This window comes from Manacus candei, unplaced genomic scaffold, assembly GCF_025592945.1.
Source record: "Manacus candei isolate 608988 ecotype Guabito, Panama unplaced genomic scaffold, ASM2559294v1 h1tg000034l, whole genome shotgun sequence".
NCBI lineage: Eukaryota > Metazoa > Chordata > Aves > Passeriformes > Pipridae > Manacus > Manacus candei.
This window is the reverse complement of record NW_026138082.1, coordinates 13,464,390-13,490,864: the sequence shown is the minus strand read 5'-3', so window position 1 is coordinate 13,490,864 and position 26,475 is coordinate 13,464,390. Positions and strand designations below refer to the sequence as shown.

The 26,475-nt window shown below is 35.8% G+C and overlaps 1 protein-coding gene across 3 annotated transcripts in view; it reads right to left on the bottom strand.

Moving 5' to 3' along the window:
* The window catches only part of CDK19 (cyclin dependent kinase 19), a 126,240-nt gene that overhangs the window by 55,240 nt on the left and 44,525 nt on the right, over positions 1 to 26,475 (bottom strand). For all 3 annotated transcript variants that reach the window (XM_051792186.1, XM_051792189.1, XM_051792188.1), the window contains 2 exons: positions 26,216 to 26,326; positions 14,697 to 14,837 (listed from right to left, as the gene is read on the bottom strand). In XM_051792186.1, the coding sequence (XP_051648146.1) occupies positions 14,697 to 14,837; positions 26,216 to 26,326 (252 nt within the window). The remainder of the gene's footprint in view (positions 1 to 14,696; positions 14,838 to 26,215; positions 26,327 to 26,475) is intronic.

Sequence of the window (26,475 nt, the reverse complement as noted above, 5' to 3'; positions counted from 1 at the left end):
TCTGTGAATCTCTTACTAGCAATGAGACTGTGTTTGAGGGCAAAAAAAACTCACAAGAGTTCAGGTATCCTATTCTTGAACCTAAAAACCCCGGTCACAAATAGGTCACATGGCAGTTCTGTACTAGGGAAATGCCAGGACCCCTCATATGCTTTCTTGAATAAGCAAAAGCAGTAGGCTTCCTACTTCTCAACAGCAAAATGAATGAGATTCCACTTAAAAATAGTTTATATACGCATCCATTAAACAGTTATGTTACATTCTTGGTATTTTCTGTGAGCACTTTCACATGCAGAGTAACACGTTTGGAGCAGCCTTAGATATTCATGCAGCTAGATGAACAAATTAGTTGGGCTAAATAAAAGTGTGAGCTAAATGAAAGCACCTCCATCAACATGCCATGGGCACACTCTTATTGTGTGATATCTTGCAGTAAGCACTAAGCAACTTGGTCCTTTCCATGACAGCATGAAGGTATCTTTTATTTACCACAGGATACTGCTGGTAAAAGTGTGCCCACAGGCAGGTAGAGGAGCTAAAGGGCTTTGAGTTCACATTCCCCATCTCAGCCACAACAACATCTCCATCAAGAAAATGTGCTCATACTCTGACCTGCAAGTCTCAGATGAAGAGGTTCCTCAGGTTAGAGACTACACTGATAACTGGTAAATGATAACTGAGTTGCAACAGATCAGTGGAGAAATCTCTCTCTATTAATAATGAGTTTACCTATCTGAAGTAATTTCTTACTGTATTTACAAAGTCAACACAAGATTGAGGTGACGATGCTTTGTCAAATCCATGATTAATCCATTAAGGCTTCCATAATATTTATAGCAGCTTTCCAGCCCTCAGTTTTAAAATAACTCAGGCAATATAAAGAAGAGTGTTTAAATTGAACATATTTGATACAGTGACTTTAAGTGTTCATGGAAATTACTACAGTTTATTAAAAGCTGCACAGTATCTAAACCAAAATGCTAATCTTCTGTCCTGAAACTGTCCTGATTTGTGAATGTAAATAGAAGAAAAAAATATGTAAGAAGCAATGAAGGTAATCAGGTCAGAATAAGTTACACAAGAAGCAAGTAATTTCTTCATTTCCTTTCTTCAGAAGTGTACAAGAACTTTTTTCGGGAAAATAAGTACATTAGATATTTATTTAGTGTAGCATACTGCTACAATGTGGTGTTTCAGATTCTTGAAGTTTGTTTCTGTAGTATATTGCCAGAATCTTCATATTTATTTTAGTACGTAATAAAAATGCATGAAAAGACAATTATGTTAAGAGATGCTTTCATGAACAAATACATTAGGTATTAGTACTACTTGTCCTCATTAATGCAAACCAAAAAGCAGTTCTTGGCAGGATATTAATAGGTGGTGCTTAAATATTTTAGGTAGCCAGCTTAAGACAAGGTGTGGGAGTCTGTTAACTGCTTTTGAAGATTAGGCTCTTCCCAAATTACATACGTGGCACAAAACAAAGAAATCATTAAGTCACCTTAGAACAATTTAACCTAACACATTAACATTTACTTAAAACCTTGTTCATGTCTCTGGAATTATTTGCAACACCTTTTATAATAGTTCTATAGTAAGCATCAAGACCCTTCTTAGACATTGAAGTTGCTGTACTGTATCTAATACCATGTGAAAGAGCGAATCGAGTTGACTGGTATGCCTACAGACAGTTTTCAGCACCAACTATTAATCGTTTTTTCAATCAATTGTCAATCAAGGTCGATTCTGAACAGAAGTCTGTGGTTGAAGATTTTCAACCTTTATGCAAGCTAGTTAATTATGACATGGGATCAGCTTGACACGTCCAAAAATTCTGTAATCAGTAATATATATACATATATATACTTTCAACAATATAAATAACACAAATATTTCCGGAAAGTTTAATTTTTTGTGGTTGCTTTTTTAAAAGTGTACTGACAAAAAGTTGTTTGCTGTTAAAAAAAAAAAAAAAGCCTGCCAGACCCAAAATGGATAAGCCCCCTTTTTTTATTTTGTAAAGGATTTTCCCATTAATTTCCAAATACTTTAGAAGAATTACATATAAACTAAGACACAGCAGAACTATAGATTGTAGTAACTTTAACACACATGACCACGATCACAATATTCATTCTTAAAGCTACTAATGGAAATCAGAAGCTAAAAAGCACAGGGAGAGAAGATTAGGTACATATAATTGAGTGGGGAAACAGAGAAAAGCTGTTTTGGGAGACAAAAGCCTGAAGAAAGTCAGTCTCAACATCTTTTCTGAAGCAGAACCACCACAGTAGGAAGTGTTACTGAATTCAGAACCTAGACACCTTTAAGTTTTAATGAGTCTGTGGAATTTTTATCTGAGTATGGTACTTCTAATGAGAAACTAAAGAAAGGAGGGTCACTCCACCTGGAATGTGTGAGTTTTTTCCACATAGGGGTCAAAGTATGAAACACAGGCTTCTACGTGCACAATCCACAGAGCTCAAAGCTGTGAAGGCCAAAGGGGAGAGCAATAATTAAGATTGTGGATATGGAATACTGGAGTATTTCAGGAAAGTCAAAGCTGAGTCAAGGTTATATGAGTAATGTTAAAGAAGTGGCAAAAGGCAGATCAACAGATATGGGAACGTGGGCAGAGGAGCAGGAAGTTGGAAGCAAATGAAAGATTTGTGTCAAGAAAGAAAACAGAAGAAGAGTTGTGAAGAAGGCTCTACGTGCCGAAAACAAAATGTGAAGTAGTTCAGAGCTAATTATAATATTTTTCCATTCAACAATTATGCCCTGTTAAAAAATGAAAAACAACCTGCATAGACATGCAATGCTGTAAGATACTGTCAGTTCCTGAGAAACATTCTGTGATTCATGTCAAAAACACGAGCATGTTAAAGAATGGCAGGTCAAGCTGCCCTAATTTTTTTATTTTTTTTTAAATTAAACAACTTCAAACACATAGTACACTTTCAAAGTAAGATATGATTGTCCTTGCTATAGCAAATTTGCCCCAACTTACTAGGAAAAACATCTAAGTTTTTAATGCTCAAGATTTAGGATTTACCTCACTCTTGATGTTGCCAATAAGTCCTTGGACATTCTTACAAAACTGAAGTACTTAAAATGCAAACAAACTCCCTGCAGAAATTTTTATTTTCTTTTTTCAGACTGCATAAAGAGGCTAGGCACTCGATCTCTGTTCCTCAGAGCCAGATTAGGATTTTTGAAAAATTTACTATGTAACAAAATGCTCTTGAGAAAACCCCTAGCTTTCAGAACTTACCATCAGAGCACTTTATACTTGCTGTTACTCTGTCCCATGTTTTGTATATGCTATGCTCATCAGCTGAAATTCTCTATAGTTGCAACACTGATTTTGAAAATAGTCACGCTACAAACTTAGGACCAGGATTAAAATCTAGGGAAGCTTTATTAGAGGCGATAATAGTTTTATTACAGATTTTATGGTTGCAGCATCCCTACAATTAAAAATCCCAAACCCATCAACTCATTTGACAAATTGAAATCTGAAGTTAATAGGATGGAAAGAGACACACATCTCACACACCCAGTTCTGAACAAAAGTTTTTGAAAAACTGAAGTGCTTCTTGCATACTGAAAACTAAACTAGACATGCACTGTAGAGGACTGTACCCAAAGGTACCCAAAAGGTTGAATTGTTCTACAAGCTCAACATATGGGTACCAGTCATAAAAAACCAATACCATAATGTCATTATTACATTGCATTTTAGTTACCCGCATTTTAATGAAATCATTTTGAGAAGTAATGTAAAGCACTTAGAAATGAACACAGTACCTGTCCAGTTTTAGTGATGTTATGTTAGGCAATTTTATCTCACCCTCATTAAGAAGTGAGTTATCAAAGGACTATGCATTTTCTGCAGGATAAAAACACGCAGGTGAGCAGTTACTACAGAGCAACTAATGCAGAGTAAATCCACACCCTAGACTGCCTTGCTATAACTTGTTCATGTAGCCACATCCTCTGCATTAAAGTTTTCAACTAAATTAAATTAAAACTCTCTGAATACTGAAAAAGGATTCCAAATCATATGCACCAAGAAAAACAGCTGTACAGTTTAAAATGTTCCTTCCTCTAGCAGTCCACACTGTCTCTCGGCTGGAGATAATCATGCAGACAGCAGATGGGCAGATGAGCTCCTCTGCCATGGCCCTCCAGTCCACTTTTAGCACCTCGACAGGAATAAATATACCTTTGTCAAAGGCAAAAGTAAGAACTGGGACAGTCAGAAGAGAAGCACACTTACAGCACTGACTGCATGGTACCCAGCATCACCTCCAGTGCAGCAGAGGGCTGAGACAGCACCACCTTGCATTGGCACAACTTGAATTGAGCACAGACCACTTTCAGAATAGCCACACAAGTACTTTTCAGACCATTCAGAATAGCCACAAAAAAAAGTTTAGCACAATTTAGTTAATCTATTTCAACACTTAACGCAGACCTTCTCAAGTGTTCCCATGTACACCTCTCGGGAGAGTGAGAAAGATTAACATCTGGTACTTTTCCAATGAAGTAAAAAGAAAAGTCATTGAGTGAGCAGAACTGTGGGGATCAGCACTTGAGTGAAGTACAGGTTATAAAGGAATAGTACTATATATCCCTATGGACAGGAAAGAATTAAGAATCAAAACTTTCACATAGCAGGAGAGGAAAAAAAAAATCTTGAAATGAGATAAACAAATCAAGTTGTTTTCTAGTTTACCATTTTTTCAAACTCAACAAACCACTTGCAATATACACTCAAGTATATTTACGGTACATAAAAAAAATACTTTTTAGTCCCCATAAGGCTTACTGTTACTGCAAGCTCTTCCCATCCCACTACAGAAGCTGGGACCAAAGAACAGCAGCTCCTCACCACAGCAAAGAGACATGCACAGAGAAATAAGCTTCAAAGTAAACTCTGCATCCCAGAAAAAAGCAGCAGACAGCCAGTGACAGCATGTGTATTTGCTGACAGTAAAATTAGTAAGAAGCTACTGAAAAATTATTATATTATCCAGCTATAACCAGAATTTCAAGCAAACACATTTTCCAAAACCTAAATGGGTCTGCAATTCTCTTTGGTTTAGCTATCAGAGTTCAGATTAATATTTACTTGATAAACAATCACTCCTAGGGTTGAGACTGGAATTCACACCCTGAATGTCAAGAAACAAAACAAACTTTAACATCCCATTTTAAAAACTTCATTTCAGCTGGGCGAGCAAATATCTAAACATACAGTTCTACAGCCACAAAAATAACTTTCATAGCATTAGAAGTCAGTATCAGCTCATTAAAATGTAGCATACTGGAATTTGCACTTATTTCGTAATTCTTACATTCATCATCCACAAGTGTTACATCAAAAGTAACTACATGAAAGGCAAATCAAAGTAAAAATGTACAAGCGTGTTTTATGTATTAAAGAAGAATGTAGAACAGAAGACACATTTGTGAAAAACTGTCTTTGGCAACAATTGCAGTGTAAGACAAAATGGCTTGAGTAGCTGAAATCCCCTGTTCCAAGGGGAATTTCAGGAATGCAAAATACTGTCTACGGAATTATTTTCTTTGGCATAATTTATATTTGAGAACACCAGCTACATAGAACATCGTAATGCTAAATTTGGGGATTTGGGTTCAATGTTTTAAACTAGCAGAACAAGTAGGCATGAACTCCTAGCAGTACGTGACTTTATTTTTATTATTTTTTTTCTTTTTTTTTTCTTTTTTTTTTTTTTTTTGGTTAGGTAAAACTCTTCAACCAAAAAAAGCCCCCAAAAACCCAAAACACCTGAATTGGTTATATAGAAATAAACTGACAGAAAAAAAACCAAAACCAACCACAACCTGTGTTCAAAGATTATTATACCAGTAGGAATCAAAGCAACACAGATGGAAGGCTAGCTTGCAGGTGGGAGGGAGGAGTTGCTTGAAAATGCAAAACCATAATTTCAATATAAAAAACATTTTTCAGATGCCATCAGCTTGCTTAAATAGAATAAAATGATTTTTACATAGTTTTCTACTACTTTACATAGTAGCACAGAAAGGTTACTGAACTGCTGGGCAAGTGCTTCTACAAGCCTCTCAAAGGAGGTGAGTTGTGCTCTAACGCCACTGAGGCACTGAACAAAGTGGAAGGGGGGTCTGTCAGAACACCTGTCATATATTCACAGGGGCTTTAGCTGCCAGAGGGCAGGGAAACAACAGAGAAGTTAAAATTCTGGTAGTACAGAGGTTTGGTATACAGAAAACTGTATGTGTTTAACATTGACTACTTGCACTATGACTTGTCTTGAAATCTTTGCTGCTTCACTCTTAAAACAAATGAAAGAATACTATAAATGCTTTTACCAGTGGTCCAGATATCCTGAGGGATTGTTCCTGTATTTATTAAAATATCTTGAAATTTTAATTCTGAGCTGGTTTTATGTAAAATTCAGGAAAAAAAGACTATCACAATCCTCCCTAAAGATGAATCTGAAGACCTAGTGCCCAGTTTCTGAGAGGATCACTTTATATAGTCGGTCACTTCACAGACTAGGTAAAGTATTTCCTTCATTTCCTTTAATTGACATAATGGTGGTACTTAGTCCTAAGAGCTACAGTGATTTCTGAAACATTAGCCAGAAGCCAGAAGGGATGGAGGCTGGAAAAGACAAGGAGGTCCTGAGATAAGCCATCTGTGACACACCAGCTGATCAGTCATTTTCTGCAGCAGAGTTAGTTTCTTTGACAAAGTTCACACACAACAAAATTAGGAATAACTAACATCCTTTGCTAGTCACTGCAGCTTCCTGGATCACTGACCAAAGATGCTTAATTTAAGTGCAAGATAATCTGCAACGTTACTGCAACTGCTTAGTAGATCAGCAATAACTACAGCAAGTTTCCAAATGAAGAGAAATGCACAAGAGAAAGCACAAGATGGCAAACAGCATGGAGAACAAATGCGGGATTTTCATTTTTTCTTGATTATATGTAGTTACATTAGTCATCTTCACTGATTCTAACACACTTCTCTTAAGGTTCATTAATTTCTATTACTATAGAAAGAGGTGCCAACCTCTGTAGCCTTATACAGAAGGGGTAATGAGTCCAAACAGAAATAATCCCATAGATGCAGTTACAGTCAATTCCATTATCCTAAAGGTACTTTCTCCAACAGAAAAAAAAAGGTAGTAAGACTTTTACAAAAGAAAAACTTCTAAAAACAGCTTCTAAACTTTGCATTTTTATTTAGAAAGCAAAACTCAGTTTGCTCACTCCAAGTGGTCAGTTGTACCAGTAGGCTAAGCACATCATGTATTTACTAGAAACCTCCTTTGGCAGATAGTATCTAAACTGGGAATACTAAAAAAGATTACATTTTCCTTCTGTTTATTCTATATCAGGGAAAAAACCACATAAATTCTAGAATTATATTAATACTTTTGCTTCCTTGTTGCCTTTTCTCCACCTCAGGAAAAGAGATAAGAAGTCCAAAGGCCATATGTCATCTGTTGACTTTAGCAGCAAAACGCAGCCAAAAGAACATTAAATCAGTCCCTTTGTTTCTTCTGACTCATCTGAATTTATATCCAGTCAGGGTTTTATGAGCATAAGCTTGTTTCAGAACCTGAGGTAAAGCATTTTTCTTCAACTGTAATTATTTTTATTAGTAAAAATTAATCTACAAACATCTTAATACTCTTGCCACAAACCAAAAGGTATGCATTAGTCAGTCATGGAAAAATTGCTGTTTCCATGTACACAACAGAAGTATTAGTCTGTACATCTTCACAGATCTTTTTAAATCATCTGAAGATTAGTTTTTACAAATGAAGGACAAAAGCAAAGTTCTGAGTAATGAGAAATCCACCATTTTTTCATAGGTGCCCCGAAATATATGCTTAACACTTAAAAAAAAAAAAAAAGAGAGAGGGAGAAAAGCACCTGCTGATAAAACTCAGTTTGTTTTTCAGGACGTAAAATTTCTGGTTCGCTTATCTATCTAGAAGCACATATCCATACAGACATATGTATAAGCACCCATAAACTATTGTTCCTCAGCAGTAAATAAAAAAGCTTATCCTCTCTCTAACCAATACAATAGAGGAAACGTGTTAACTTTTCAGTTGGTAAATTCAAATCACTTTCTGAAGTCATCAAAGGAGTCTAATCTCTTAAAATACGTAGGATTGGCTTGTATTTCCTTTCTTTTGGGAAATCTGCAAGCTGAGTATGATCATTCATATGGTTCTCTGACACTGTGGAAAGTCCCCTGCACCCCAAAGAGATCATGCAGACAGAATAATAAACAATTAAGAGGCCTGAACCCATACACAGATAGGGAAGAATGAGAATCAGGAGTGCATGGTCATACATATTCATGCACCCTTCTCGTGCATGCACACACACGATGACATAGAATAGTGGGGATTACAACTACAGTGGTTTTTAAAAGTTTAAAGAAACTGGTAGACAGGTTGACTCAATATTTATTTATAGGAGGCATGTGCATGCTCAAACGGATGCAACAGGGCCAAGAAGCTTTTCAAGCCAGTGCAAAATTACTGGCAGAAGGCAGGACCCAACAGTTCTGCATTCCTACACAGCAGTTGCTTGTCAAGAGAGGGATGCATGAACCTACATCTAAATTTACTTTTGATATCAGCACATAAAAATCCTTCTTTAGAATTGCTAGTAAAAGGGGAGTTTCCCACACTCGTCATTTCACATTTTATTTTTCAAACCCACAGTTCGCTTACTTAACAAAATGCAAGTGGGACATTTAAAAACCACTTCAGTTCTGCTACTTTTTAGGTAACTTCTCTTATCATTTATTGGAAAATTTTCTTGGGAGGGTACAGGAAGGAAGAGGGGGGAGTAGCTAAATACTATAAACTAGTAATAATAAGCACCCGTTTCTCAAAGGCTTTGAAAAGAAAACATGAAAGCAGAAGCAAAAAGTCAGTATCCACTTAAAATTGTAAGTTTTCTGGTGCCTTCATGCAACATGCAATTGATTTTTATTTTTAGTTTTTGTTAATACTTCCAGCTCATTAGAAGAATATCAAACAACAAAAATAAGTTATCTACATAAACCACATACATTATACTGCTTTCACAGCACATAAAGCAGTAAGCTAAAATTAGACCCATAAATAGCTAGCAGATTGGGAAACAGAGGCAAAGACAAGTGAGTTGTGCAATGTGGCAGCAAAATTCCAGAGCAGAGTCCAGGTATAGGTTCATGGTAAGAGACTGCAGATTTACATACTGGCTAGAGAAGGATTACAATGAGAAAGTGATTGGTTTTTTTTAGTTAATCCCTAAACTAAAACTCAATTAAGTCAACTAAAAACCTGAAAATTATTAGGGCTTTATTTAATTTAATATAATTTAATTGTATTATATCTATCTATAATATTTTAGAGAGAGAGAGAGAGAGAGAGATATATAGATATATAAAATATATATATAACATTGCTATTCCACACAAACACTGTGATGGATCATTTAAAATATTCTGAGTAAGATAAAAATATTTTAAAAAAACTCCCACAAATTGTCAGAGTTAGAGGATGAAAAAATAATTAGTTCAATCATTTCTGAATAGGCTGTGCTTTTGAGGGAGACAGAAGTTGCAGGTGCCCACAGAAAGTCATCTGTCTGACCCCTTCAGTTTGGCCTTTCCCTTTCTGCTTGACTTCTGACAGGAGGCTCCAGATGACTGCAGTTTCCAGAAAACCCTGAAAAACAACAACCACTACATACTGTTCCCCAGGAACAAACTCAATTACAAGATTCACTCTGTTGTTGCACTTATCAGCTTCAAAATTCTAAAAGGTTTGCTGTCTTTTTAAGTGACAAAAACCACCCTCGAGTTTTCACTACAACCACTTTTCTTCACTGAATATCACCATAAGAGCTGTCCTGCAGTATATAAGGACCCTGCACCCAGCATTTTCTTCAGGATTTATTCACTTGCGTGCAGAAGTCTGCCATACCACCACCGATTCCCTCCCAAAACAGAAATAGGAAAAGTACCCTTTCCTTGCCACTGCCGTTCGTGCTTTTTATACTGACATTGTAGACTGCAAGCTGAAGGAGCTGTACTTTTGCTGTACACTAATCTCCTTAATTTGCAAAATGATGCACAGTCAATTGCAACATTCTAAAGCTGTAGAGGGTCAGTACAAGAGAAACTGAGAAATTCTTAGTCATCCAGTATTTAAATTTATAATAAAAACACTTTAGGAACTTGGTTCATTTTACAGACTTAGTTTATATGATCATTGCAATAAACAAGTTTTCAATTTCAGAATGCTGAAAGCAGCCATTTAACATAATCCCAGGGAAAAGGGGGGAGGAACGAAAACAAATATGCATTTCTCTGGTGAGTTTGATTTCCAACATTCATTTTTCAACCCCATAGTTTTAATAATACAAAGCAGTATTCTAAAGAAACGCTCAAGGAGGTAAATGGAATCTTAAATTAATTCCTCAGTATGGATTCTGTGCACTTCAAACATCTCATAGATAATACCTCCCCTTCAGGAAAATACATCCTATTACAAACAGAAATTGCTTTTATAAGGTTCTAAAGGATATGGTCTGAGCCTGGTTTTGTCCTTAAGCAAATAACACCATCTACAGAGAGGTTATTAGCACAATAAAGTGCCCCAATCCTTCCTGTTGCTAACGTGAACAGACACTTCAAACAGTATATGGACAGTCTCCATTTTTTGACATCCCTGCAAAGTAAGACCTTTGCTGAACGTTCCTGTAGAATCTAAATATTAGAACACCCTGAAATACTGTATTCCAAGTGCTGCATCTTCTAACTTGCTATTGACTCAAGACATGGAGCACAATACTAGATCTCGTTCAAGTGGGCAGCCCACAGTGTATATAGAGCATTTATAAAAACCCAGAAGCTTAGTACTCAAAGGTTTTTTCTCCAATATCCATCTGTACTAACCTCTTGTCCATAAGAAAATGCCCCAGCAGCTAGCAGAGCCAGTAAATCCTCCCTCCTCTAGTGCATGGCTTTCAGGAGTGCCGCTATGTTGAAAAGGCAAAATTGTCATTGCCCAATGACATGCAATCCAACAACAAAATACCACTAAAAATGGGTTGACAGGAGAACAAGTGTATGGATTTTCATAGACTTAGGTCAACTCCAAGGTGTACAGGCTGACACAATGCTATTTAAAGAAATCAGACATCTAGTGCTTCTGTTCCATATTTAATACTTGTTTGAATCTTGCCTTAACAGCTGAATGTTTTTTAACTGACCAAAACCAACAGCTTAGAAAAAAAAACTTTACAAGTCACTTAGCACCTTTCAGCTACTCTCAGGGTAAGGAAGTCAGAAACAAAATAACCTAAATCTTACAAAACACTGAAAGATACACTACACTAAATTATTTTCAAACTTCTAGAAGTATGAGTGTGAGTGTATTCAGTGTTTGCCTCAATATGGGCACTTTCCTAAATTTGGACTTGTTTTGGCATAGTTCAAGCTGATGTAAGTCTTGTATCACAAGAGAGTCAAGGCAAACATAAACATTATACTGATTTTATCTTTTAGGAACACTTGCACTTTCTCCAAAAACCAAAAAAGTGTATTTTAACAAAAAAATAATATGATCTAATGGCAGATGATGGTAGAACAGCCTGTAGAGCTTTCTGCCACCACCGCCAGCCTCACGTTCCCTCTGCGCCAACTCATGTTCCCAGTGAGGTCCCTCAGGGAGCTAAACCTGCAGAAAACAAGCTCTGCAGGTGAAAAGTGGATATTTTCTGTGTGTTTAACTCCATGAATGAGCTCACCATGAGTCAGGTGAGTATCACCTGCCAGACCAATAACATGGGTGGCAATGCCTAGCAGCAGTGAAGATGGGAACGAGACTGTCTCCTTGTGGTAACAACTATCCATTAGCTCAGGCCAAGGACAGGACATGTATTGCAAGTCTGCAAATTCACATTGTTCACCACTTCTATTACCCTGTCACGCTTTTGCTGGCTACTGCTGATATTAAAAATAACAACTAAAAATACCATCGTAATTTTAAGGTTTTTAAATAACACACTTGGTGTTCCAGTTTCTTTAAAAAAATCTTTTATTCAAGACACTAGTAAATTAAGATTTAAACAATGTTCTTCATATACCTCTCTAAGTACATACTCTTGCAAATACCTAATCTGACATGTTTCTGTTTTTTCATAACATTTGTTAAATAAATTATAGAGATCATTTCCATGGCTGAGGAGAATTTGACTAATATTATGATAAATATTCTTGGAGAATCTAATATTTTTTTGAAGCAATGAAAAAAGCGTAACATGACTTTTATGGATGTCACTATCTTTGGTCTACATCCAAATACATGTTAAAAATAGTAAGAACAGAGCTATATTAAACCAAGAAAGTACAAGGTGTTTTGATGCAAAATTTGGTTTACATAAAATGGAAAAATATTTTTTCCAGCAGATGTAAATTAGAACAGCTAAGAGAAAAACACCAAAAAAACTGTTCCCCATCTTAAGAAGACACTGAGGAGCTGGTATTCATGTACTACGCAAGGAACTGATTCCAGTGAAACCATGCCTGAGGTACCGTGCTTAGTAGCAAAAATCACAAGTATGAGCATATGAATAAAAATTACAGATATAAAAGACTTTTCATTCACTGAGGATTTAAACTGGTTATTAAATTATTATATTAACCTTGAAGTTCAAGTGCCAACAGGACACATCCAGAATAACATCAGGCTTTTTCTTACCATGTTCAAGATACAACTATTTGAAGTACCTGAATTCTTCAGGAATCCACAACAAATTTTAAAAAGGCAAAGGATTCTGAATACATTTTTTAATCACCAGTGTATAAAAGCAATTTTCCAAATGGCTTCATTTGTCTTACTGAGGTATCCCGGAATCCATCTGCTTAAATTTACTTGTAGATCAAGACCACATTAAGATTTCACAAATTTCTGTTCTTCTCCCTTCTCAGTTATGCCAACATCTGTCAAGTGCTATCATTCCAGAGCCATGAAAAACAGTGTTTTTTTAACAGCAACAATCATCTCCCAAAATTCCAAAAGGAAAGCCAGAGACATTAGACATCAGCTTTGCTGCAACGTGTCAACCACAGATAAGAACTGTAAAGTAGCAGCACTAGTCACGCAACATACCTGGTGCTGCAGGCTGGAAATAGCAACACCGGCAAGAAACTTCTTGAGGGTATTTGTTATTATTACCTTAATTACTTAGATCTTGTATTTCCTATCAAAACATCAAATTCATGCATGGCAGTTGAGTGTATATATATTTAAAAGTTCCATGAATGCATATTTCCCTCAAACATAGTTGGATATAGACTTTTCAGGTGTTCCTTCTCAAGTTGTAGCTAATTACATCTGAGCACTCTGCCAAAGCAACAGCTGTCTCCTTAGGAAGGTAGTAATTGTATCATGAAAATCAGGATTGTACATGCTTCCTGTTTTTGGTCGTGGTTACTATTCCAAAGGTGACCCCTCTCCATCTCCCCAGTATACCAACATTTGGAATTTAACAGAAAAACTGACAATAAACACCAAAGAACAAACTAAAAAAACAATCCATACCAAAATCTGAAATCCATTCTAGCCGCTGTTGTTAAGTATTACAACAAAAAATAGATAAAATTTAGTTCAGAAGATGTCCGTGACTTCTATTCCAAGCCTGCCTTAGTTTATTCATGTCTTTCAAAAAAAAATTGCTCTACATCCAAAAATTAATCCAAGCCCCTATTTACTATTAAAGACTCAAGACTAATCTATGTCTCACAAAACTTAATTAGTGATTGTAAGTTTCTGGACATGCAGCCCTATTTTGACATACTGGGGCAACTATGGAAAAGAACCAAATAAAAGCTGTGGCTTTATACCCAGATTACACCACATTTCCTACCATACCTACTAGTGACGTTTGGTGTATTAACCATCATATTTGTTTGTCTCATGCCAAAGACTCTAATTACAATGCAAGTGGCAGCATACTCACATTAGTATTCTTTTTGTAACCTGTGGTAGCACTTCACTTAAGCATGAGGAGCGATGGAAAACTTTAAAGGGAAAAGGGTAACTAAGACAAGGCAACTGGCTGCCCTTGTAATCTGCAGTCAACTTAAAGAGCCACTTCAGGTCATGAGAAATTTCAAGATGATAACTCTTTTATAGTTCTCTTCCCACGGTCAGAAAAAACACCACATGGAAAAGAAATACTCCATGAAAAAACTATTCTTTCACTAGCTTTTATGGTAACTTGCACGTAAGCCAAAAAACGTACAAGAGTATCAATCACTTTCCTACTCAAATGCCTTTTCAAAGTCATGCACAAACTTATAAGAATGTTCAACCAACATATATCAGCTGTCCCACGTACTGTTTTCGGATATCGATATCTGCAATCCTTTTACCGGATCTAGTATCATTGTCTGAGCTCAGATGACTCAGATAAAAACAATGTGAAAACATAGTTTGTTTTCATGTTTAAAGTCTCAATTGGTCTCCTGCAACAATAACAGGAAGAGCTGTACGGATCGATACGCAAGATTACTAATAGGGACTTTTCTTGTCCTACCCAACAACACACACGTGGAACTTTCCTAACCAGGTAATACATGCCACACTTACCAGATCCCTGTGAAGCACCCAGTTTGCATGGAGGTAATGGATTCCATCGAGGATCTGGTAGAGTAGGGATTTAACCATAGATCTTGGCAATTGCATGGGCTTTTTATTTGCTTTTGAGGCACGGTGAAACTTGATAATATGCTAGAAATAAAACAAGTAAAAACATGAACTAAGTTAGATAGGTAAAGAGGTGGGTGGTTGTGTTTTCCTTTGGTTTATTTGGTTTAACTAGTAATATTAATGGAATGAAATACAAAGTTTGTTGAATTTTGCAGTTAGAAATAATAGCGATGTATTCACAATTTTCTTAAATTGCTTTTATTCTCGGAGTTGCTTTAAAAAACAGCTGTCAAGCTTTTGTTAGTGTCTAAATACTAATTACTTACCTTCAGTAAAGGGTCTTAGACATTCTCCTCCCTCCCTCCTCCCCATTTGGCATCCTCTTATCCTCAGAAGTAAGAGCAGAAGCTTTCAAACCAGCAGTATCCACCAGAAGGAGGACCACACTCTATGCTTTCACACTTTCCCTCCTTGTCTTCAAAAACACCCAGGATGTGTTATATATTTGCAACTCCTCTAGTGTTGCCCACTAAATCAGAATCCCAATAGACAGAGATTAAATAAATATTTTTAAAAATATTTAAGGGGGGGAGGGGGTAACTCCAAAAACCCCACACCATAACATTAGGGTAAGATCATGTTCAAACATCTAAAAGTGGTTATCTTCTTGCTTCTAAGTGTTGGCTGCATACTTCATTGATGATGACAACAAGCTGGTGGCTCTCAGATTACAGAAGTCAGTCAGCTCACTAGAGGACAAATACCACTTGAAAACATGGAATGCAAGAAAGGACCCCAGCATTAGTCAGTTGAAAGAATGAAAAATACAACTGAAAGACTGCTGAGAGATCATGAAATATTAATAAACTAATTAATATTTATTGTAAGATCACTGAGGAGATGACAGGTTAGGTTTGGTTTTGCTACACTGTACAAGAAATAAATTGGAATGAGGCCATTCTACCTTTTCAATCCTCAGACAAGATGGGGCTACGCAAGGCACAAATCCAATCTGAATATATTGTCATTCAACAAACAACTAAATACATTCAATCAGATGGGGGAAAAAATAAAATCTTCTTTTTGAAGACAATTCAAAGAACCATCTCAAATAACACAATAGTTTTCAATTATGTGCCTTTTGAAAGATGGAAATAATAAAGGCAGTTTGCATTTTTACTGAAAAGGATTCAAAATGCTAATCTGTGGAGTGACAAGACTACTAATTACCCAATTCTTTAAACAGGATTTGTCTAGTTCAAGATCATCCCCCTCCCCAGATTAAAGAGTTAGCCAATGGCTGTGCTTTCATTAGACCTCTGCTCCCTCCTCCACCACCCCCACTCCCATCAAGTTTGTCACTACTGTTCCCAATGAAAATGGAAACAAGTTGATGTTTCCTTATGGTAAATGCTACCCCCAGCTGTCACCAGCACCTTAGCCATTGTCAAACTGGACTTAGCACAGGTATAGACAATATTGTTTAAAGAGAAATAAAAAAAGCGGAAAAACACAAGTAAATAAAAAAAGCCAGTTTATTCCCTATCAACAGCGTTCCCACAGAGCCTTCCACGACTCCATGTACAACAGCAATGGCTGTGTATTAAAAACCAGTATAAATCTAAAGGATTATCAGTTTTCAATATCCACATGACGATGAGATAACAAGACAAGCTCTTAGTACCTGATCCTTCAGTTGTGCAATCACTCTGAAAACTGTAAATGGAATGCCTTAAAGAATCACTTCCTTAGAAAAAATTTTTATTGTCATGTTACAAGAAGATTCTCTCTCACAGTTTCAACTGGGAGTCCCTACCTGCCAGTACCATACAACGCACACTGAATAATGACCTTCTCGTGTAATAACAATATGATTTATAATGCACTAATGATACCATAAACTCACAAATTATATATTCATTAATATATGTTATCAAAAATGCAGCAGTACTAACAGGCAAGGGTCATACACACAGACCCATAAATCCAGTCCTGCCCTTTTTCAGTGTGCGTGTAATCAATAAAAGGGATTTCTATACCCATTTAAAAACTGACTACCACCCATACAAAACATTATTCCTTATTATAAAGGCACCAAGAAAATGAAACTGAAACAGGGTCTCATGGGACACAATGGGACATAATAAACTACAGATATGTTGAGGAAGAACAACACATCTGGCTCTGCCTCTGGCTCTACCTCAGCCACTCCAGTACCTCCAGAGGTCAGGCATGTGACAACATCAGGCTGGTGCCCTCTGATTTCTAGCCCTGCCCTCCCATGTGGCTCCTAGAAAGAAAGGCTAAGGAAACAAGCTCCTTTCTTGAAAGGGTTTTTGAATTGTAGAAGTGAATTAAAACCGATAGTTTTGCTTGAAGCAAGCAATATCACTAGATAAAATCCAATTTCCTGCAAAAGTAAATAAAAACCATTGTTGCCAACTTACTCTACCGAAGTTTATATCCATCAAATCACAAACATCACAGTTTAGAGAACTGAACAAAAAGTAAACTAAAAACCTAATGCAGGGCCAAATACTACAGGGAACTGAAAAGCTGAATTTGCCCCATGGCATTCGAATGAATCCACAGTGTTTGTGACCAAATACTACTCTAAAGAGTTTTCTAAAAAAAGCAGTTCATCCAATTTCTTGTAAGCAACTAGCCATATGAAGAAAGACCAACACACGTAACCAAAACTAACCAGCAATTTTAATGGCAATGTTCATCTAAGAAATAGAAAGGCAAATAGGTGCTAGCAAGCCTAAACTTTCTCTTATTTCTTTATATTTTCAGAAATGTATCTATATGGCCCTACCACTGTTGTGGGAAATTATTCCTCAAATTAATTAATTAAAGAAATAAATAAGAGCAGAAATAAATGAATAGTCACAACAATGGGACAAAGGCTTTGTAATCAGGCAGATCAGGTGTACAATAAGCTCCAAAGCAAAGGATGCCATAGCAGTACGACAATGTTAAAGGAATTTTTTAACTTGAACAGTTTGCTGACTTCAGGTATGGCAGGGAGATGTGCTCTTGCCATCTCAAAACATTTAAGATTTAACAGTCTAAATCCAAGACCTCAGGTGCAGAAACAGGTGCGGGTACCAGCACAAACTAGAATGTTCTTTATACGTAAGTGCACCGTGCAAGTGGATGAGGCACTCTTTCCTAGTTTCACTTCCTGAACAGTTCCAAGTGCAGCCTCAAGTACAGCATGTAGCAGCCAGAATTTCAGACCTAATAAAGACATGGAATAATCTACACAAATTATAGGAATTGTAACCATTTCCCATTCCCCAGATGACTGCCTTAAAAACTAAAACTACACTCCTGTCATTCAATAAATCTTTTTGAAGAATAGCACAGCATCAAGACTGTCCTGGAGTATAAATCTGAACCCTGACAGGTATGAAGAACATCCTGGTTCTCTCTCCAGCAATCAGGAGGTGCACTTGGACACCGCAGCTACTAACCTCTAGGTATGCACAAGTTCTGTGCTGAATCTTACCACTAATGGATAACTGCTACGAACAAAACACGGGGACTTCCAGGCAAGTCAGAGGCATGTTTGTAACAAGATGACAAGCAGACAGAGGGTCAAAAACCTTCAGCATCCTCCATGCCTTTTTTTCACTGGAACTCCCCTAAGATAACTTAAGTCATAAATTCTGATAGATCACCTGGCCAAAAGAGCTGGAAAACACCCAGACTCATTCAGCAAAACAAGTTCGGAAAGCCCTAATTGTCAGTGTGCACTATATCAGTCACATGCTACAGAACAGAAACCCATCCACAACATTATCCAGCCATAAATTCATTTTAATTAGTTCATTAGAACACTGTGGATTCAAGTTCTCCTTCTGATATATCTTAAATGCTTCAAAACGAAAGAAAAATGCATGTCATATGAGGTAAATGAAATTGCAAGCAATATTCAAATCTATTCAGCAGGAGTAGCCAAGTCACTTTCCCTTTCTGTGCATCCATATTTTCAGATTCCTAAATCTTAAAAACATGCTGACACTGACTGGATTCCAAATCCTCTGAGCCAATTCAGTACTCACTTTTGAAAATAAACATAATGTCAAAAATTTCTAATGCTTTTATATACTTTATTTTACATTTAAATGAGGCATCGACTTTGTGGCAGTGGTTTTAAGTCTGCACTCTAAATTCAATTAATACTTCACTGACCAACATTAAAGTACACGTTCATTAGCAGTCTGGAAAAGCAAGGAAGCTATAATTTGCTATTTGCAATCTCTGGGACTACTGTTTTTACTTCCTAACTGCTTATTCCCAATTTTCAACTTGAAAAAACCGTAATAAAATTGCGGGGAAAACTGGATGAACCAGTAAGTATTTCAGTAAGACCATTTTAGTTCTTGCAAAGGCAAGACTATATAAATGATAAAAAATGAAGTGAAATGCAACTAAGCATTTGGAAATAAAATACGGTGGTGATCAATGAAATCCAGTAGTTTGTCTGCCTTCTATGTTACCTAGTGTATTGAAACTGGTTTGAAAATTGGTTAGTGAAGAACTACGTGTATTTTCTAAATCCTTCACCACAAACAAAGTAAACATAATGCATAACAACATAGAGCAAATTCAAATCCCTAGTATTTAACCAGCAGTTAAATGAGCATTTGAAAAGATCCTAATTTTAGTCTGCTTCCAAGTCAGTCAGTCTCATGCAAACATACTCTATGTTTGTGTCATCCAATTCCCAATTCCAAGAACTGCTGTTCAGTATGACAGAGGTTAAAACAAACAAAAAAGTCAGATGTGGAAACTTTTCACAGAAGCAAGAAGCCAGCTAACAGAGGGACCTTATGCACGCCGAACTAAATGGAGTTAGTGCGAGCTCCCACCTCAACAGACATCAGATAATCCATAGAACTCAAGACACAAGCCCCTAGAAAATCTGACTACTTGAGTTCTGCTGCTTAAGGCAATACTCATTGCAAAATTACATGCATCTCCATCAAACTGAAATGCAATCATGCCAAATTCAGTTGCCTCTCCCAGCTGAAGCAAACTGTGCTCCCATACTTTAGCAAAAATCCTGCTGCATTCCATTCAATCCCTAATACAGCCTTTGAGAATGAAACAGAATTATGTCAACCTGCCAGTAAAAAGTAAAGTTACATTTTAATATTAAAGCGATGGAAGCTTGGATACATACTAAATAAGTGCCAAGGCCAAGAGGAAGATTCATATTATTTGGCTTCCAGTCTCATTTTAAACAAAAAATTACTTCTATCTTCTCTCTTCAGCAATCAATACCCAAACAAAGGCAACATATTGTTGCATATTAAGTGTAAAGTATTTAAAAAGGCTATGGAAGAACAAATCAAAATTTTAAGGTGGTATCAAAACTAACCACACATTGCTTCCACAATTTTCAAACAGAGAAAGCAAAGATGGAACAAATGAATGTGAGTAACATTTGCTGTTCCAAAAATAAATCATAGTTTCACATGCCTACTCTTAGGACTCATTTCAGATACCAAAGTTTTAGACACCAAGAAAATTTTGTCAGTTTACTTATCACAAGTAAAATAAAATAAAATCAAAACAGAAGTGGCTAAAAGTATCTCTGGAGTGATCACTTTAGTTTCCAATTTTGGAAGCATGACAGTAACCAACACAAACTGTCCTTCAGAAGGGGAGAGGAAAAAAGGATGCCTCAACAACATTCCCTCTAAACTATGACAGTGTATGGTCATCATCAAATATCTTCTTTACAATGACATTAACCACACTGCCTAACAAAAAACCCTATTCCAAGTGACAAGTGGTCAACACTTTAAGTAACAGTGAAAGGTGCTTTAATACAATAACTTTTGCTAATGCCAACTTGCTTTAAATACCTAAGCTTTGAAACACAGAGAAGGCATAAACAGATTCAGTAAAGTTTTTTTAGGTTAAATTGGGGTCTTTCGAGGTCCTCTAATGTCTTTCAGACCTAAATATGTCAAAACAACTCTACACAACAATAACAAAAGTCATCAGAATTCAGTTACCCTTTCAGTGTGTGTGTATATATATATATATATATATATATATATATATATGACACACATGGTATTCATTCCATTCTGTTCACATTTGCCTCTGTCTTTGAAGCCTGTTCCTACCTGTTGTTTCCTCCAATTCTCATGCTTCATAGTACAGAAAATGAGTCCACATAAGCTACCCTCAAATTCATACAACTCTGGCAGAAAAAGCAAGTTTATGTTCTGAGGATGTGATAGGCACATTCTCAGAACAGAAAGCTATCGACAAGGAATGGCATTGCCCTCTGCAAGAAATTCAACCATCATTTTAGTGGTGAAAAAGGCCACCCATTTTATTTGGAAGGGATCAATCATGCCATAAAGACCTATGCTAGCCCATTTCCTTCTGCCTCAACAAACCTTCTATTTTTCTGCCAGGGAGAAGAATCCTATAGTGGTAAATAAACATACAACAGAGAAGACTACACAAAGAATCACCTAGCAGAGCAGGATGGAATTAAAACAAAAATATAGACGTGACTTTAGAAAAATCAAAAGAGAAAAAATAAAACTGCTACACTGACAAAAGTATTTTCATGTATATAAAGATATTTGTGATCAACTAGCATACAAATTATCTTCTCTACTGAGAGCTAAACTGAAGCCTGTGAAAGAAAGAATTATAACTGATTACATCATGTTTAAGGAATATGTTAAAACTCAGAGCTATTCTACAACATTCGTGAGATTAAGCAAATTGCACAAATTAGTATGAAACACTCATAATTTCATTTGTCATAAAAGAATGTTATTCAAAATTTGTTAACTGAAGTTAAGTGTATTTATTTGCATACTGAGAGAGTCAACTAGTGTTATGAAATTCACGTGTAGGAAGAATAGTTTCTCCTTTTCATTATCTGATGGTTACTTTTAGGTACACATGACTATGCTAATAATCTCTACCCTACATTTTTAAAAGCAGAATATATACATAACGAGAATTTAATATAAAACAAAGCCAGTCTGCCCACACATTTTTATTATCATGAACAATAATTTCCAGATGAATTTTACTCCACACTTCTCAGTGTTATTTGCTGCTAAGCATTTAGTTGTTAGAGATCACTGGAATCTAATAATAAGAAGTATTCAACCAAACCTAAAAAATACCCAGATTGTGGTTTAACTGGTCTTGAATAGTGAATATATCATCATTCAATATTATCAAATCATAGGTAATTACTTATTTACTCACTTACTAAGAATCAACAACGGTTTTTATTGCTATAAAACACATTCAACACATTTTACTGTGATAAAAATGTTGCTTTTTCAGAATGAGATAAAAACCATCCAGAAGCTTCTGATTTGGTTACATTTCTAGAAAAGGGGATCTCAAAGATTTGAAGTTATATACACATATTAAATGAGTCTGAGAATTAACTCTGTACCATAACCAGGAACGGTAGGTAAACTATTAATTCAGAATGTAAAAAAAGAAGTGTAACAAAAATGTTGCTTAGAATCAAAAATCCTACTTAAAAATACAGAGACTATAAAATTGAAGACATCAAATGTGTGCTTATCTGTGGTACTAAAAATGTGTGCTTTAGAAATATTTTCAATCCTAAAAATCTGATGCTTTACAAGTATGAGAGTAGCTGGGAACAAGCTCTCAATATTATAACCTCTCCAATGGCTAAAAGTAATTAGACTGACAACAAACAGAATTCATCTCTAGAGCAGATCTCATTTGTATCAATTTTTTTAAAAGTCCATTTAAGTAAACATCATGCATTTAATGTATAAATTTGATATGAATTTGAAAAATGTCTTAAAATGCATGAGCTTTACATAGGAAGTTATGGAGAGTAGTATACAACTTAAGACTAACGTAAAATAAGAACATACATTAAAGTGCAATAGGAAAATTTAGTGATAAAACATCAAAAACTCTGGCATTTAAAACAAACTTTTTATTTTTAAAGGTCAAAAATTAACGTACCAGAAAAATACACATATCATTTGAAGCAGTTACACTCATTCTTGTTACACTATTCCATGCATAGTTCTGTAAATCTATGAAGTTCTAACTATGTAATGGAGTGGTAACTTAAAAACAGTATCAGTTCCTCTCAGGGATTTAAGATTAACTCAGCTATGCATTAACTAAGTGCTTATTTCCTTTTGTGTTTGCTAAATTGTACAATTTGGATTGAAAGCATCCAGGACCTTATGAGCAGATACTGAAAAAGGAACGTCCCTCACAAGAGAAGGATCAGAAGATGATTGTTTCTGTGGCTATTAACATCTGAAGCTGAAAGTTTCAGGCCATTGTAATATAAAGGCATGAAACTGAACTGAGTTATCAGGAATTAAGATATTCAATAGCACCTGAGGACACACATATTTTTAACCTTGTATCAGGTGCTCCTTTTACACTGAGGTTCAAGCTAAGGCATCTTTACTTCACAGCATGAGGATATATAAGCAGTGATGACAGTGCAGACAATATGCTATAAATTAATTTGTGTGGCACATCCTACAGCCTGAGAACTTCACTGGATCTCTTTGACAGAGACAAATAGTCAAGAAAAATCATAAGGAAATTATTTGTGTATTACGCTAAGAATTTTGGTAATTAAGGGAAACTAATTATAAATCAATTTGTCAAAACAATTTCTATATTCTTAGATATTCTCTATGGTAATCTCATGAATGGCTTTGCATTGTCTCGCATAATGTAAGCTGAGAGATAACGAAAGAAGATATCTTTGATAGACTTAGTTATTAAAACTGGAAAAAAAGTTTGTAGGCAAGAACACCACAATCGGTCTTCATCAATACCTGTCAAAAGTAGCTCAAATTAGCATAGCTTTCTACATCCCTTGGTAATGGTATCAATAGATGTTATAGAAAATGTTGAAGTATGCAGCTATCAAAACTCAAATTTCAAATTTGAGCAGTTTAATTCACATAAATTAAATGCAAAGTAAAAAAAAAAAATTCTTGCTCACCATAAAAGAACTTTTTAATAAGCTTAACTGGCACCATCACTTCTCCTCATTAGAACAGGACAATTTTTTTTCAGTATTAGAAAATGAACAGAATAAGATAGCATCTAATATAGTTTATTCATCTCTTGCCAAATGTTTTCAGTAGAGAAGCTGAAAAATATAATGATTTTAATTAATCTGATGTTTGTACGTGATGAGCACGTACTCTTTCTCATTGAAGCCAATAGGAGTTACTAAAGCTGGGCAGCTTTGAACAGAAGCACAGTTCCCATACTTACAGATTTTGGTAGGTAACTCTAAGCTACCTGCATTTCAAAACATTGGTCTCTGGGAATCTACATCTCTCTAGTGACAGCACACCTACAATTCCAAAACTTAAATCCTTACAAACTGACATACCCACGATAAATAGACTTATTTTGGTTTTATGTAGTGCTGGGGAAGCACGTGATGCTAAGCAATAAAAAAAAATGTGCTAATCCCCTACCACAAATTCTACCCCAAAGAGCTGAAAGGGCACAAGCTGTAAAGCACGGGAAATGCAAAACACAACACAACACAGACAGAATGACAAGTGGTTGGTATTACTGAAATGCGTTACAAAATAGGTGGATTTTCTGGAGCTTTTCGAAGGAGGATAGTGAAGGATCTTTACGTACGTTAATTGGGAGGCTGTTCCATGTGTAGGAGGCAGCGTGGAAAAAGACACAAAGTTGGGAGTGAGCAAAAGAGACAAAAGGGGAATTAAGAGCGATGCTTGGGAAGTGCTGACGGTAAAGGAAATGAGGATCAAGGTTAAGCCAGAATCAAGAGTGCCTTGAACATGGCCAACTTTATGCAAGGGAGGAAAATATTCCTGGCAAAGGTTTAAGAAGTGAGGAAACATGGGTAACTATACAGGAAAGGAGAAATGATTTGTGTAGCATGTCCCACTAAAAAAAAAAAACAAAACAAACATGAGAAAGTAAGGAAGTGGGAGATCAGTTCACACCAAATACCTTGTTGTAACAAACATTTCAGTCTTAATAATAGAAAATAATTAACTTCACTGAGATTTTATCCAATACCCAGCCAGATGTGAGGAGTGGTAAGAACAAGCTGCAGTGATTCTTCATCTAAATCTCTTAAATCATGTGAAAAATCATTATGTAGTGTAAAAACCACACATCCAAAATAAAATCAAATGGAAAAGGCTAGAAAAGAGGTGTTTAAGACATGGAAATAAATGTAGCAGTAAAATGTGTTTGTTGTGATTTTTCTATAAAATGGGTAAACTCATTTGATGCACAAATAAATTCTGTCATACAGAGGTTTAGCTGATGCATTCCTCTTTATCATCACTGCCACCAGTTACAAGAAATACAAAGCTCTCAGTTTACACTGAACATTGATGAAGAAAACTTTTAAAATACAGAAGTGCTAGCCCATAAGAGAAATAAAATTAAATATTTTTTAAGCTTATGAAAGTGAATGAAACATCATGACTTTACTTGTTCTGAGCCAGAAGAGTCTTTTTGCATGGTCTAAGTTTACTTTCCTTCCAACTACAATTTTGTGTCATTTACAAGTACATATTCATCAACTCAAGATCTAAGTACAAAAAAACTGAGCAATTTGTCACTAACATTAGTAATAGCAAATTCTATATTACTGAAGCCTTAAAAAGTAATATTGGAATTAATATTAACACTTCCTCTCCTTGCCAATATTTTCAAAGGAATTATAAACATATTGATTATTCTTAGTGTTTGATATCTTTTGGGTTTAAACACAAATCCAGGTTCACGGAACTCACATCTTCTTAAAAGAAGTGGGGTTTGAATATTTGCATCTGAGTTCAACTCAAGATGTCATTTATGTCATCCTCTCCAACAGATTAAATCAAATCATACTATATTTTGCTGGAAACTTAAAAACAGACATCTAAGTCTCTATGCCTCTTTCATGTAGTGATAGTTCATCAGTAGACCCAATTAGCTTACTCTTTTCTATTTTCTTTCCACTCATACTGTCCCAAATTCTCTGTTTAGAATATAGATGATTGGATGTTGGTGACTTGCACTATATCTCAGTTAGAGAACTCTGTAAAACGGTCCCTCTCTTTTTTTTTTTCATTTGTGCATGTGCAAGATGGTAGAAAAAAATATTAAATAGATTTCCAAACTCAGTTTTAGAAGATCTCAACTCAGAAATGCTTTCTTTAACTCCAATTAAAGCTTGTAGGAAAATCCTTTTCACTTCAAAATGCAATCTGACTTTGAAAAATTCTACATAGTCTTTTGCACGTTTTAAAGTGTAAAAATAACAGGATGTTAGTTACACCCTTAATTACAGAGCAAGAAATTTATGCATCTCTGCCTATAGAATGGTATGTCACACACAAGTCAGTTTGAACAAGCTCTTATTACAAACACACAGGGAAATCTGTACTTACCCACAAATCATGCTCAGCATAATCAAACAGCAGCCAAACCTTTCTGTCACTGTGAGAAAGGAAAACTTTCTGCAATGCAATCACGTTTGGGTGCTTCAACTCTCGTAAAAGCTGCAGAGAAACAGAGAAGTTCTTGTTACTGCCGTGCTTGTACAATGCAAACACACCAACAAAACCACCAAACAGGTCAAATAGCAAACAAGTGATCCTTAAACAGGCCCTAGAAGAAAAGATGATTCAGGACATTATCTTAAAAATAT